The 14,641-nt window shown below is 40.8% G+C and overlaps 1 protein-coding gene across 1 annotated transcript in view; it reads right to left on the bottom strand.

Annotated features, from left to right (window-relative positions):
• The window catches only part of rev3l (REV3 like, DNA directed polymerase zeta catalytic subunit), a 47,826-nt gene that overhangs the window by 6,656 nt on the left and 26,529 nt on the right, over positions 1-14,641 (bottom strand). Inside the window, exons 13-25 of the mRNA XM_086060766.1 lie at positions 9,931-13,609; positions 7,510-8,369; positions 7,342-7,427; positions 6,778-6,903; positions 4,613-4,805; positions 4,415-4,529; positions 4,206-4,321; positions 2,939-3,057; positions 2,660-2,778; positions 2,312-2,453; positions 1,803-2,047; positions 1,510-1,618; positions 55-261 (exon numbers count right to left, since the gene is read on the bottom strand). Coding sequence (XP_085916892.1) covers positions 55-261; positions 1,510-1,618; positions 1,803-2,047; positions 2,312-2,453; positions 2,660-2,778; positions 2,939-3,057; positions 4,206-4,321; positions 4,415-4,529; positions 4,613-4,805; positions 6,778-6,903; positions 7,342-7,427; positions 7,510-8,369; positions 9,931-13,609 — 6,116 coding nt within the window. The remainder of the gene's footprint in view (positions 1-54; positions 262-1,509; positions 1,619-1,802; positions 2,048-2,311; positions 2,454-2,659; positions 2,779-2,938; positions 3,058-4,205; positions 4,322-4,414; positions 4,530-4,612; positions 4,806-6,777; positions 6,904-7,341; positions 7,428-7,509; positions 8,370-9,930; positions 13,610-14,641) is intronic.

Here is a 14,641-nt window from a genome sequence, read left to right as displayed (position 1 = left end):
ATTGCGGCAAATGTGACACTTCCTTATCCTCGTGGCACAGCGGTGAACTCTCACCTCCACACTGGGCATGCGTCCAGAGTAGTTGGCGGCGGTGTAGCCGAAGGTGACGTTGGCGATGAGCTTGAGTCCGAGCTGACGAGCATCCAGCAGTTTCATCAGCGCTTTTTCCTGCTTGTAGGTTTTCATGGACTGCTTGACCATAATACGCGTGTTGAGGATTTCCTCGAGCATGCTGGGGAGGACGCCTTTCCGCACTGATGACTGCACAGACAACACAGATTAGAAGAGGTTGTTGACTTGTACTTAATGAACATGATGTTGACAGTAGGAGCATGGGCTGTAATATGATCAAATTAGACATTTGAAATTTCTGGAGAAATTGGCCTGTCAAGGCTGAAAGGCTGAATACAAAACATTGAAGCACATGAAATAATTTGGAATGGTACTGAATATGAACATGTGAAAACTGGAGGTGAATATGTAAATATTTGGAATATGGGGGCTTTATCAAATTTTGTGAATGTGAGTAATAAATAAATGGCTTGAATGATCTGCACATGTTGAAGATGGAAAAGTTTGAATCTGGCAGGCAATTTTGAGGGAGGAGTGGATACTGTATTTTCCGGACTACTTTTTCCATGCGCTCTGATCCCTGCAGCAAATGTGACGGCGTGGCTTTTTGGGTTTTTTTTAGCCGCGGATATCGCTGTACAAACACCCGCTCAACGTACGGTATGTATTAGCAGCTTATAGTCCAGCGCGGCTAATATGTGGGGGGGGGGAAAACAAAATCCACACCAGGTGGGCGCGGCTTATAACCCGATGCGCTTTATAGCTGGGAAAATAAGGTAATGTTGAATATGTCCTACTATGGGATTTTTGGGGGGTAAAAAAAAAGAAAATGAATTTTTGGTATGTGCAAAATGTGGCATGGCATGTTGAAAATCGTTCATATAAGGTGAATTGAATAAGGAAAAAATATTTTTTTAATTTCAAATGTGAACTCAGAATCTGAATCTATCAGAATCTGTTATTTTTTTTAATGTGCCAATAAAAAAGAATGGTAAATAAGAATTTGGGGGAAATCCAGACTCAATTGGAATGAATGAAGAATTTTTATGTGAAAAATGTTGACTCATGGGAAAACCGTGATTTTTTTCAATACAAAAATGTACACCCCCAAAATATTCTATAACTGAAAGTGAAATTAATACTTGGTAAATTGCATTTGCCCTTGAATGATGATAATCAGTGAAATACATTTGAAAAATGACATCAAAATATATCAGAATCAGATTAATTGACCAAGTATGTAAAATTATACAAGAAATTTGTCTTCCCTGTCACAAGCCGTCGAAAAAATAACAATCACCAACAGAGGAAGACTGAACGGGAAGCCTGGCGGTTCGCTAGTTAGCGCCCCAAGTTAAAATAAAAAATAGCATGCAGAGGGAGGGGAAAAAAAGAAAAGTAAGTCACACTTAAATATTTCTACTTTAAGTGTAGTACCTTGACGAAGGCGATGCCATTGGGTGACACAGTGATATCATTTCGGAGCTGGTAGAGGAGCTCCGGGGAAACCCGCAGAGAGGTGCAGCCAAACTTAAACTCATCTGTCCTAAAATAGACAAACACATAAACAATACAGCCTATTAACCTCCCAAAAATAACAGAATTGTCTCCTTACATCTATATTTTTTAATTCTGAATTCTTAATTCTGTTTTCCTCCATGAAATTGAATGAGGATGTGACAAATGAATCTTGTTCATGCTGTGTGTGTGTGTGCTTGTCTACTTCTTACGTTCCCAAGTCGTCCACATGGCCGAGGCAAGTGGAGTAGCAGTAATTGTACGCAATGACGATGGAGGGATAGAGCGACTGGAAGTCCAGGACCACCACGGAGTTGCTGTAAAAGCGCGACTCGGGTTCCATCACTAGGGGGAGACACTGAGGCGCCCTCTGCTGCGCCCGCTGCTGAATGCTGGGTGTTACCGGGATATAATTGAGTGGCTTGGCCACACGCAGCATCATGGACTCAACACGGTACTGCAAATGGAGAAGAGGAGGAAAACGTGTTGATCTGTGTCATTTTATTTAATAAAATCTGCCTTGCTTAATGTACTTTGCTTCAATTTCATGAATAGTCAGTGTTAGATGTGCTTTGAAAACTAGACAATCCAGAATTTAGAATAAAGATTAAGCAGCAGGAATTTTTGTCCCCAAAATTATGCTCCAACTGTTATACAGAATGCATAAGATAAGCGGTGAAAAATGCATGGATGGAATGAAATGAAAGTTTTGTGTTGGTACCTGTGACCCTCGAGTGAGAACATGGAAGAACTGGATCCCAAACAGTCTGGCCAGCTCGCTGGTTCTGCCGATGATGTCATGCTGCTGTAGAAGCTGCATGGTGCCTTGCACCCGACTCACATAATGGTCCACCATCTTCCACCTAGCACAAACACACAGCAGCTCATGCTTATCGCTCCCTCCAAAGGAATACTGCTTATTATTGTAAAAATGCTAATAGATATAGCAATTATCGTGACAGGCCAAGCCAGCGCAATCTTAATATCTCTCGGTATGATGTAGCACAGTCCTGCTTGTGAGTATAAAACTGACAAATAATCTGCAATGTGTGCAGGACTGAAAACAAACCTGTAGAGATCAGTGTTGTGATCAAACCAGTCAGACAATGTGCGGGGGCTGTATAAGGGGAAGCGCTGGTGGAGCACATGAAAGGCCACATTCTCGTAACTGTAGTTGTTCAACGTCACCTGAGAAGGAGAACAGACCACAGAATAAATATGAACGAGATTAAAACATCAGCAGAATGTTGAGTTTTGAAAACAGATTTTTAACCGGGATGGTATTTATTAAGTACAACTGTATTGGAGATGAAGAAAGAGGTGGGAGAGGTCATGTCGGGACACCTACCTCCGTTTTCATCACCCTCCACAGGTTGAGGATAATGCGTCCAACGATGTTGATCTCAGTCATTGTGTCTGCTCCATACTCATCCCTTTCTGCAGCAAAGCGGTTTTCTCTTGAGTCACCTGAGGGCACACACGGAGCCAGACAGACAACCAATTACAGGAGCCTTACCATTCGGCTTCTCAACTATAACACTATATCAAGTGCTATAGCTTGCATCTGTATTTTTATACACACCCTAAAACATAGTGGCATACTAATACAGGGCCTTAACTTGAAAAAAATACATCAAAATCTCTACTGTTTCAGAAAAATAAATTGCACTGAACAGCATGTACACAGAGGCTAACAAGTGATTGTTTGGGGGAAAAAATACGAAGGTACTCCCTCACACAGCAAAAAGAGTGTTGACATGTGTATCCACATTAACATAAGGGGTGTCAAAATTATTAAAGTTCCTTTAATGCCACAATTTTTTTTAACATGCAATTAATGACCGCCCATTACTTGGAAAGCCAGCTCTGGGGGAATTCCAATTGCAATGCAGCAGACACCATCCACGTCAAAATTGAGCAGTAATAAATGTAATAATAATGCATATATTTTATTATATTGTGGAGACTGGGGTCAAGTTGTATTTCACAATTTTAAAAATGTGCAGAATTCCCCAAGTTATTTCATGTTTAAGTAAGATTAAAGAGCTCTTAATATGAAAAGAAAAATTTACAAATGCAATTAAGCCATCTAGTGGCAGAAAAATTACCTCTTGTGATGTGTTTATTAACATCAGTGCTAACTAGGGGTGTGAATTGCCTAGCACCTGGCGATTCGATTCGTGTCACGATTCATAGGTCACGATTCGATTCGATTAATCCCGATACAAATCTATACATTGATTATTGCGATTAAAAAAAATATTTTTTTATATTTGTTGGAATTTAGATGTTTCTTGGGTTGGGGAAGAATTCTGGTGAGTGGCCCGGTGGGTGGTGTCTGGTCTGTGCTGGATTTCACCTTCCTTGGTTTTCTTTGGTCCCCTCGGGTCCCCTCGGGTCTCCTGACGGCGGTGTTCGGTTTAGGTGAACGGTAAGGAATTTTTTCTAATAGGTTTTTGGTGAGCTAACAAATACACGCACGCACGCACGCAGACACGCACGCACGCACACACGATTTGGCCGCATATTGAATCGATTCGAGAATTTCGCGCTGTAATATCGCGATATATTGCCGAATCGATGAATGAATCGAATGAACTAAAGTAAATTCTTACCTGGCACGCGTGATAGCTGTTGACAGAGGTCTACTCCGACAACTGCAGCTCGTTGGAGAAGGTAGCCCCATGAGTGCATTTGCACCTCATACCCAAACAGGATATCTGGGTCAAACCTACAGAAACACAGAAATACGACCTCACCTATTAAGAGTTTAACATCACGTGAATATTTTCAAAATGATAACAGTAAATATTTTGTCGCCAACCTTCTCATGATGACGATGAGTTCTTGAAACAGCATATTCTCATCAGTGACGTACTTCACCTGCAGCCCGGAGACACCTGACCTGACCAGCAGGGGCGCTCTTCCTCTGTGGCTAGCTAAGTTTGTTAAAACAGATTTGTCACTCTTATTGCATCAAACAACTAATTATTGAGTTGAAACTTTGAAAGTGAGCTTTCACCTTGCTCACAAGTGTCGTGGTCTTTATGCACCACAATGGCACCAGTCAATTGGCAGCCGTCTACATTCGGCAAGGGAGCATCAGAAGTCAGGCAGTAGAAAAAGGCACATATGGCGTCGAACTCAGGGTCAGCTTCGAGGTCACGTCTGGTTCGTGCATGAAGCTCCATACCCATTAGTGTAAGGTGCTGGACCTGACACGGAAATGACAATTCATTCACTTTAATATCCATAAAAATCAAACACCAACACTAGCATTAACTATAAAAGTACGACCAAACAGCCTCTATTTGGGTTGAGACTGCACAAGCTCCATATTTTCAGTAATGTATTAATCATATTCGATTTCCAGAATTGTGCAAATTGTTACATAGAGCAGCTTTAAAGGAGGTCATATTAATGCAGCAGAAAATTTGATTTCATAATTTTGTGTCAATTAAAAGATTATTTGCCATTTAGTGTGGCCTGTGACAATTATAAGTTTATTGATAACTGTCGTGTATGTTGTGTATCAAATGCATTTGGTCAAACAAAGAAAATGAAAATGTTTTGATGTTTCTACAGGTTTTTCCCCCAATGTAATACATAAGGAACGCAACTTTATGCATACTGCACAGTATTTACGAGTCAGTTCAAATATGCATTTGGGACGGGGAGACTTTTCACATTTCATAGCTCATAACTTGATTTGAATTTCATCCCACTGAAAAGAGCATTAAGTGAAAATTTGTGCCGATATTCGGCGACTCAGGCAGACGGTTCATTTGTGACGCGTTGAAGTGGCGTGTCATCTTTCGGAGACGCAGTCTCATGAAATTGATAACATCGAGGAGTTGGGATGTAACGACAATAGCAATATCGTGGTTATCGCGATATAAAAACTGCCACAATATCGCCGTCGTCATGTCACAATATTAAAAGCAGCACATATGTTAAAAAAGTCAGGTTGACTTCCATTTGTGCAATTCTAGCACCCTATGGTGGCTATTTTTTTTTTTGTGCCTTTAAATTTTTACAAGCCATGTTTTGGCCCTTTTAAATGAATGGATGGATGTTTAAAATCTACACTATGAATGGGATGAAGGGGAACTTAATATGCTTGTGAATTAAGTCAATATGTGGAGGAACAATGTGTGCGTGCATTAGCAAGTAAGTGCCTCAATATTAAGTGTTATTAGAGATTGTAGATGGTTTATATACATCGCTGTTATGTACAAGCACATTATTGTGTGTGCTTGTTTTTTTTTGTATGAGCTTAGTTTTTTTTTTCCTACAATATTGTGACCTTTTTTTATATTGCTAACCTCCCCATAGTATTGTGATAATTATCGTATCGCGACCTTTATATCGGGATAATATCGTATCGTGATGTTTGGATATTGCTATATCCCTATCAAGGAGTGATCAAAACATTACATGATTCACAATACATTATTACCCGACATTACATAGAAGACATTTCACAACATTTACGCATCCGGACTCACTGTTACTCTGTGGGGAGCTGCTTGGCTGCTCACATGAGTTTCGCCCTCGTCAGCGTCAAATGCTTTAGAGCATGAATACAATCATAACATGCGTCTTCTGTTCACTTTCATGCTGAAGGGTCACATAATGGTGTATTTTGATTTTTGGGGTTGCTATGTCAATTTATATCAATCATTTGTGAAGTGACGTTTGGGGCGAGGAACTTTTGAGGTTATTTTGAGGCAGTTTTCCGAGACGGGCTGCTAGCTCAAATCGGCTAAAAACACGTTGGCTAAGATGCACTTGTTCTTATAATTGCTTATTTTCATGCACTTCTATTACAATTTTAACTTTAATGATGCTAAGAAATTAAAATAGAGACCTCAAGGAGGCTATTTTTAGTAGAAATCTCAAAATCGACATTTTTGTCCTAACAATCTATTTTTATCACTAACTCAAAACTAATGTCGACATGGGGACTGGAGCGGGTCACAACTGAAGGCTTGCTGAGTACGAACCAGAGATAACTTAATGAAGTGTTTTGTCGCAATGGGCCTACTATTGGCCTGAGCGACGTGCTCGATTGGTTCAGCCCATGTAAGAAATGGTTGAATGGCCTGGCACCATTGCCTTCATATTAATAATAAATGGCATTTTGTTGAAAATGTGACGTGTGGGTGACAACAAGGCATTCCTCACCTCATGCAGAGCTTTGGCATCCTGCAAGTTTTGCATGCTGACTCGGAAGCCATAAGAGTTGGCAATGCTGGGACCTTCTATCTGAGAATTTTCTCTCTTTGGAGCATTCAAAGCAGCAAAATGGTTCTGTGTAAGACAAAAAATAAAAATAAAAAAGTACAGGGTAAAAGCAATAAGCTTGGAGAGCAACACACACATACATGAAAGTGAGGTGAAAAACCTTGCGTTAGTTGATATACAGTGGACACCCGCATACTGGAGTTTCAGCACCCGCAGATTGAGATTTTTATTGTATTTTTTTTTTAATGGTTTCTAATTTTTCCATAAATTTTTACCCCAACCCCACCATTTTTCATGGAAAGCACATCATTTATTTTCATCAGCGTTTTTTGCTGAATTTTTAATTCCCCTGCCCCCAATGTATTTCAATGGGTGCCAATTATACGTGGATTTTCCCTATTCGTGGGTCGGCCCAGTCCCTATCCCCCACAAATAGCGGGCGTCCACTGTACATCTCATTGATTCTTTACATTACAGGTATTAAAAGCCAATGTATGGTCTAACCTTCATCTGTGTGTTTATTAATACTCTTCTCAGGGGCTGTGCTTGGCTTCCCCTCCTTTGCTGAATTCTCATAGCAATAGGATCTTCTGCAGGTCAAAGGCCAAAGGAGCACCAATGAAAATAAACAGCATTAAAAGAAGTGAAAATATACACAAAATGGCTTCTTACCTTCAGATATAGGGGTGCTGCACACAGGTTCCAGATGTTCAGTGCTTCTCAGATGCTTTTTTGAAAAGGGTGTGCGCTGAAGGTGCTCATGATTAATCACCTCTTCGTTCCAGACACAGGGGCCACGATTTCCGTCCACTCTTTCCAAAGAGAGTCCAGGTGACAGCGCTTCAGGAGAGTTTTCGCTGTGCCTTTTTTGGTTAAAGCCATCAATGGCTGAGACACTGCTGGGCTGCTGCCATGAGGGCAGTCCTGAGGACTCTGGGGAGCTGGCTTTATCATCATCTGTTCTTTCATCATCCACTTCAAGCTGCATGGAACCTTCATCGGATATTGGACTCACTTCTGAAGAGTCACACTGATAGCCTGGATTCTTCCTGGGAGACAATCTTAGTGACAGGTTACGCTTCTTTCTCCTTGGAGTTCTGAGGCTGAATTTCCCACACAAGTCAACATTTGAAGGGGAACAGCTGGGAGCAGCTGACTCTATGATGTTCAGGTTGTGTTCGTTGTGCACATCTGCACTCTCCTTCTTTAGCAACTCTGCGTGTCTTATCCCTTTTTGTAAAGCCTCATACTGCTTCCTGGCTTCAAACCACAGCTGCACACGTTCCCGGCTTGGTGCCATTTTGCAGGGCAGAAGGACTACCTGCTTGGCGCTGGTCGAGCACGGGTCACTAACTGCCTGATCTTTACTGGTTTGTGCTCCCTGGGCTGGCACAGATGGTGATGCATAATGCGTCATAGCTGAGAAAGCAGTCTTCCAGAAATGCAACCCCTCTAAAGACAGTTCTCCATTGAATTCATTTAACTCCTTGACTAGTCTGGTTCCCACCGCTAGTTTACGACCACCAACCTCCCTAAGGTGGGGAGAGAGAAAAAAGACAAGCACAATAAGTTGAAGACCATATTGCCATCAAAATCCCCACCTCTACCTCAATTTAGTAATCACTAATTTGACAAAATTTAATATTTCAAGGTTTTGGTAATTATAGTACATAACATATTTAACAAAATACCAAACAGCTGCAGGTTAAAACAAGCATATTTTCATAATTACTAATATATAAAAAAAAATGCACCACGTAAATTATTGATGTGAAAAACAAATGCACCATTTTTGGGATGGTTGAATTTTGATAAATCGAAAATTAAAGTGACAGTGTGTAGATTTTTTTTGCCACCTAGTGGTGAACTAATAGAATGCAAGGACCTAAGGTGCCTTAAAGAAGTCAAACTTCGCAAGCTCACCACCAATTACTACATTGGCTATGTTCTTCTCCTTCAGGTATCCGTAGCAGAAAGATGGGCGCAAAAAAATATCAGCCTCTCCAAGGTGCGGCGTGACCTGATGTGAGAGAACTTTTTTTTTTTGCACATTATTGTAATTAACTAATTCGTCATTTTCATTATCATTCACTGTTTTACTGGATTTTGACTGATTTTGCAAGGCCCACAAGATATTCTGTTATATTGATATAAAAACATGGAACCTACCAAAAGAAAGATTAGAGTTTTTTCTTTCATCAGGAAAAAACTATATTTGTATCTGTTTCTGTTTTGCAGCAATTAACATTAGAATAAAGCTATGTTTCATCATTATTCACAAATCTGATTAGAAATGTGGGTAAATTAGCTTGTTTGCAACATAGCCCTGGTTGATCTCTTATACTCTGCTGCCACTCTCTGGCCGTTTTGTAACTACTACCATTGCTTCACCCATTCTCTGCAGTTTAGAGGCTGCATCAAAGCCTTCTGTATACTCTAGCACATAGGTGTCCAACTCCGGTCCTCGACGGCCGAAGTCCTGCAGGTTTTGGAGGTTTCCCTCTTCCAACACAAGCTGATTCCAATCAGCAGGATCGTTAACAGGCTTATGCAGCGCTTGCTGATGAGCTGATCATATATTAGCTGTGTTGGAGAACGGAAACATCCAAAACCTGCAGGGCTGTGGCCCTCCAGGACGGAGTTTAACACCTATGCTCTAGCATAAAATAAAATAAACATTAATAAAACATATAAATACGTCTTTGGGACACTTAAAGCATTTAAAACGTATTTATAAGTTTTTGGGAGCAAATGAGTTAATAGTGGGGTTTTAGAATGAATGAACAATGAAAAATCGATAACTTCTACACACTATCACTTTAAGGCATATTAATTTATTTTCCCATTTGTCATTAAGGAAATTTAGGCACATGCCCATCTCTGGTATTAATCTGACAAGTTCAAACTGATTAAAGGCTAATAATAGGCTATAACTAACACTGTTAGGTATTCAATACAGATTTTACAAATACTTAACAGATTCCGAGATCTGCCCAAGTTCAATATAACATCATGATCCTGGTAGTGTTCCTTCTTATAAAAGACGACATAAAATACTTTGTAGTACAGTACAGTTGGTGGATATCTTCTCACATTGGTTTTCCTGGAGCATCAGAGGGGTCGCTGCAGAAGGGCTCCTGGAAGGTGGCCTCTGATATCTCCAGGTCCAGCAGAGTGCCGAGGATCTCTTCCCTGCTTGGAGGGCACATGAGGGGCTTCAGAATGTGGGCTCCTCCCCGCTGCATCTGGCTTGCCCTCACCTGAGAGAGTGAGCTGACTGAGCAAGGAGAGCTACTCGGTGTGGTGGACGTCAAGGCGTCAATGCCTTCCAGGAGCTCGCCTGTTGGAGAGCCCTCGTGGCTGACAAAGCAAGCAGAGCTTAAAGGTAACGGTAGGACAGGCTCACAGGCTGAAAACAGGAGCTCTTTTCCTTCACAGTGAAAGTCTTGAAAGGGGCTGAGGGTATGGGCATTGCCTGAAGATAAGTCACAATCTCTGTTCTGGAATTTGTCAGAGTCAATGAATGTGAGGAGGTTGCATGTAGACGCCCCTTGCTCAGGTCTGTCAAAGAGGTCAGGGCTGGCAGGATTCACCTTGTGCCAGTCTGACTCTGAGTCATGTTTTAGTTCCTCCCCATAACCTGACAGTCTCTCCAGTTTCTTCTCAAAGGCCAATGTATGAGCAAAGAAAGTTTCCTGACTTGCATCACTCAAGAACTTAACTGGTAAAATTTGATCAGTCAGGACAAACTGAGTGCCACTATATGGGCTAGAGAACTCTGTCTGATCAATGGCATTTATATCAAAGGAATAGTTATGTGGGAGCTCTGGAGATAAGCTGTCTTCTATTAAGTTGCAACTGTCCATGTCTGGGTCAGACGGGAAAAGCATGCAATCATCTGACACGTTAGTTTTGGTGTTGTTTGTCTTGCTTTTTCTAATCCTACGTTTTGCATCTTTGGGGTTGGTAGATTTGGGAGCCCTGGGTTTTCTTGGAGTGGTTGAGTTTTTTCTGGATTTGGCTTGTTTGGTTGCAGGATCAAGCAAAGCTCCAGACTGAGCTACAGCAGTTGAATGGTGGACAGCATCACCTACTTGTGTTTGACCACGCTGACTCTTTTGGTAAAGTTTCTTAAGGACAGACAAGCTGCATGGGGTCTGAGAGCGACTGGGAACTGGTCTATACTTAAGGGAGGTTTTTGCTAATAGAGTATCTTTTGGGTTTTCTAGGGAAGGTGTTGAAATTTTGCCCTGCTCCATGCAAGGCTCTATCTTTACAACAGTGGTCTGACAACCTTGCTGTTTCATCTGAACATGTAGCGACATGTTTTGGTTGGCCTCCATGATAGAAAGCTCACCGTCTTCCAACTTTGGTTTAACAGATTGGACTGTTGGTCTACGTATAGTTTGATCTTGATTTACCAGCTTTTCAGATGGACGTGAATCATTCTCTGGAACGACTACCTGTGAGATGTCTTTACTTGCTCCATGATTTTTAGGGGCCACACCTTTCTTTTTGTATGAACGACTAGGTACGGTCATGTTTTTAGAGGTGTTTATCCTCTCAGCTGTCCCCACTGCTTTCCTCCTTTGTCTTGGAAGAGCTTTACGGCTTTGTAAAGACTTCTGTTTTTTTAGATCTTCATCTGGAGGCTCAATTGCAGAACTCTTCTTGTCTTTCCTTTTAGCAACTGATGATTTCTGAGTCCTGTTAGTTTTACGCCTGTTCTGACCTCCTTTGGTTAAGGACTGTGGCATTTGTTGTGCAAAACTAAGACATGGATCATTGAGCGTGTTTATTAGTTGCGTTGAAGTACTCGTATTCATAACAGGGTCTGTAGGAGACCAACAGCGAGGGGGTGTTGAGTCTGTTGGGCTCTGAGCTGTATCGGAGAGATAGCCTAATTCAAACATAACATCCGTATAGTCACTGTTATTGTCATCTGCTAGCTCACAGTAAGATGGTCGAGGAGGTGGTAAAGAGGGTAAAGTTCGCTGCCTTTCACAGCCCTTAGTTCTTTTTACCCTCTCACTTTGTCCAGCTTGAAGTTTGGAGAAGCTGTCAACTGTTTTCTTATTTGAGGAGCTGACTTTAGACTTCCGTTTATATTGTTTTTTTGCCTTAGACTCAGTGACAGGAAACTCAACTGCAGTAGACTCCGGCACTTTTGGCCAGAAATCTTTTAGGGGCGCTAGTTTATTATATTGGTTCAACTTGTCTTTTGTCAGTGTTACCCTCTGTTCCTCTGCATTGACTTTGCCCATTTTCACCAACATGTTTTTCTCTCCTTTAAACCTGTTGATAATAATGTACTTGATGATGACCGGGGGTTCCTTCTTACGTCGTTTCTGGCATTTTAGTTCCTGCCCACTGCAACCTTTGAGACTTTCTTTTACAGTTGCTGTGTTTGTAGACCGTGTGGCTCCAGAGTATTCGCCATCACTGTCGTAAAGCGTTTTCCGTTTGGTTCTCAGCGTGTATTTACTACCAGGCAGGGATGAGACTTTTGTACAAGTTACTTTCGTGGCTATATCTTGCAGGAGGTTTAAACTGTCTTCTGATATATCTTTAGCTTCCTCTGAGAAACTAGGAGCGATGGCAGTGCGTACTGAAAGTAATTCGGGTAGTTTACTAACAGATCTCTCTCCAATTTTTAGCTCATCTTTTGTGATTGACTCTTCCCTCATAATTGGCTCATCTAAAATTGACTCCGGCTTCACTGAATTATCCTCACAAACTAGCATTTCCGTGTCCCCAATCCCTGGATGATCAGGAGTGACAGAGGTACAACCAATGCTAACCTGACTGTCAGAGGTACAGCTTTCATCCATGTTTAATTTGTTCCTCGGTCCTGACAGTCTTTTCTTATTTGTTTTTAGCCTTGACCTGCGATTCTGGGCTTGTTCTAGTTTGCTGCATGAATCTGGCAGCTTTTTGCTTAAAGGTTTTTTCCTGTTTAAGCAGTTAGAGAGAATTACACTTGGGAAGAACTTGTAGTGTGCTTCCTGTTGCGCTACAATAGTCTTTTCTGTTTTATTTTCCTGATAGTCCTCATACCTGATTTTGAGCTCACCAACATCTCCTCCTTCTCCATCTTTACCCATCTCCCCCTCCTGAGGTTTAAGAAACGCTTCATTTTCGAGAGTTGGAGGTGCTGAGGAAATATTCCTCAGAAGGGGGCTATGTCTATCCAACTGGCTGAGGTCAAGGTCCGTCTTGGTTGAGCAGTTTCTCAGCTCTGAGTAGCAGAGGGAGACGGCCCTGTGGTTCTGAAGGATGGACAGACAGTTTGTTTCTACATTCTTCATGCTCTTTCTTCTTTTTGTGACCGTATTATTGCTAAATTGGAAACTTTCAAGATCGGCCCTATCCAAAGCTAAAGATGCTTTCTTGTCATAGCTGTACAGGGGGTGAATGTCCTCTTTGTCGACACAGATGGCAGATACTTCTGGTTGACTAATCGTTTTGCAAGGAATAGGGTGTTTGACTGGTGGGATGTAAGGAATTTTTTTATTCACTTTTAAGCCTGTTGAACATTCACTACTGCTGTCCTGACTGCTCTTTGATTGAAAGTGTTTGTCAAGTGGTTGCTCCTTGTCCAACACATGAACTGGACTATGCTCTGGGTGTTGACAATCCAGAAAGGTCTTAGCTGAGGATGGGGGTTCAAGGTGGATTGTCTCTCCTGGAAAATGAGTTCTTTTCATTATAATCTTCTCTGTGACAATAAGGGAAGACTGGGATCTGGAGCCACTGTCCGTTAAGGATGAGTCTACGAATAAAAAAAACAAAAAATGTCAACTTGAAAAAAGTTCCTTACTTCCCAAACATTTTATTTGTAAGTTCAAAATGAAAAAAAAATCTTTATAAATGCATTTCTGATGTTCAAATTTATCTGCGGGCTAAATGACTCAAATAATTAAATCATTGCACAATTACCAAACATCTACTTAAGTGCTACACGATACCAATCCCAGTTCTGGAAAGATTGGTACTATTGCCTTTTATATAATGCTTCTTAGTGTATATTAATTAGAGCCTGTCAATTGATTAATTTTTTAAATCAAATTAAACACATCTTAGAATTTTGATTAATCATGACTAATCAATTAAAAAGGCCAAATTTGAAGAGCACCTGTTTTGTGTTCTACATTTAATGGTATGAGGAATTCTTCCAAATTTTTTGATCCACTACACGCTCTCAACCTCTTTTTTTTTATTTTTTTATTAATTACTTACTTGCATAATTTAATATGAAAAAAATTACCCAAGTATTTTGGCGAGAACAAATATTCTGAATGTCATAGGCAAACATTTATTAAATGCTTTACTTGTAGTAGTAGTAGTAGTAGTAATGTTTATTGCTCCTGCGCTACTTTTACGATAAGCATCCGCTGTTAAGATAAAGGATCATGTGCGGTCAAAATTAATAATAATTAATCTGCGTTAAAGAAATACAAGACTTATGAAAAACGAACCAGCTATTCTATGAAATGGTTAATTTAAACCCGTTTCTGAAAAAAAAAGTCAATTAATGTAGAGCGATTATGATTTTATAGCACTTTTTATGAATATTTTTCATTAAGTACAGTACCGGTCATTTTGGACAGTCATGTGATCGTCGTGACGTATTGCGTGCGTAAAATACACATTGAATGACATGGCATGAAAGACAACAGAGACTCACGAGGAATTATTGCATCCAACGGCGGACATCAAAAGGTGAAATTATGCCCTAAAGCAAAGAAGCACTTCTTCAAAAGCAGTACAGCCACGGAGGACTCACCAAAAAATTTTGTCCAGC

The sequence above is a fragment of the Leptonotus elevatus genome, chromosome 18, assembly GCF_054856555.1.
Source record: "Leptonotus elevatus isolate MCC_2025b chromosome 18, RoL_Lele_1.0, whole genome shotgun sequence".
NCBI lineage: Eukaryota > Metazoa > Chordata > Actinopteri > Syngnathiformes > Syngnathidae > Leptonotus > Leptonotus elevatus.
The sequence above is the reverse complement of the archived record's forward strand: the minus strand, read 5'-3'. Positions and strand labels throughout refer to the sequence as shown.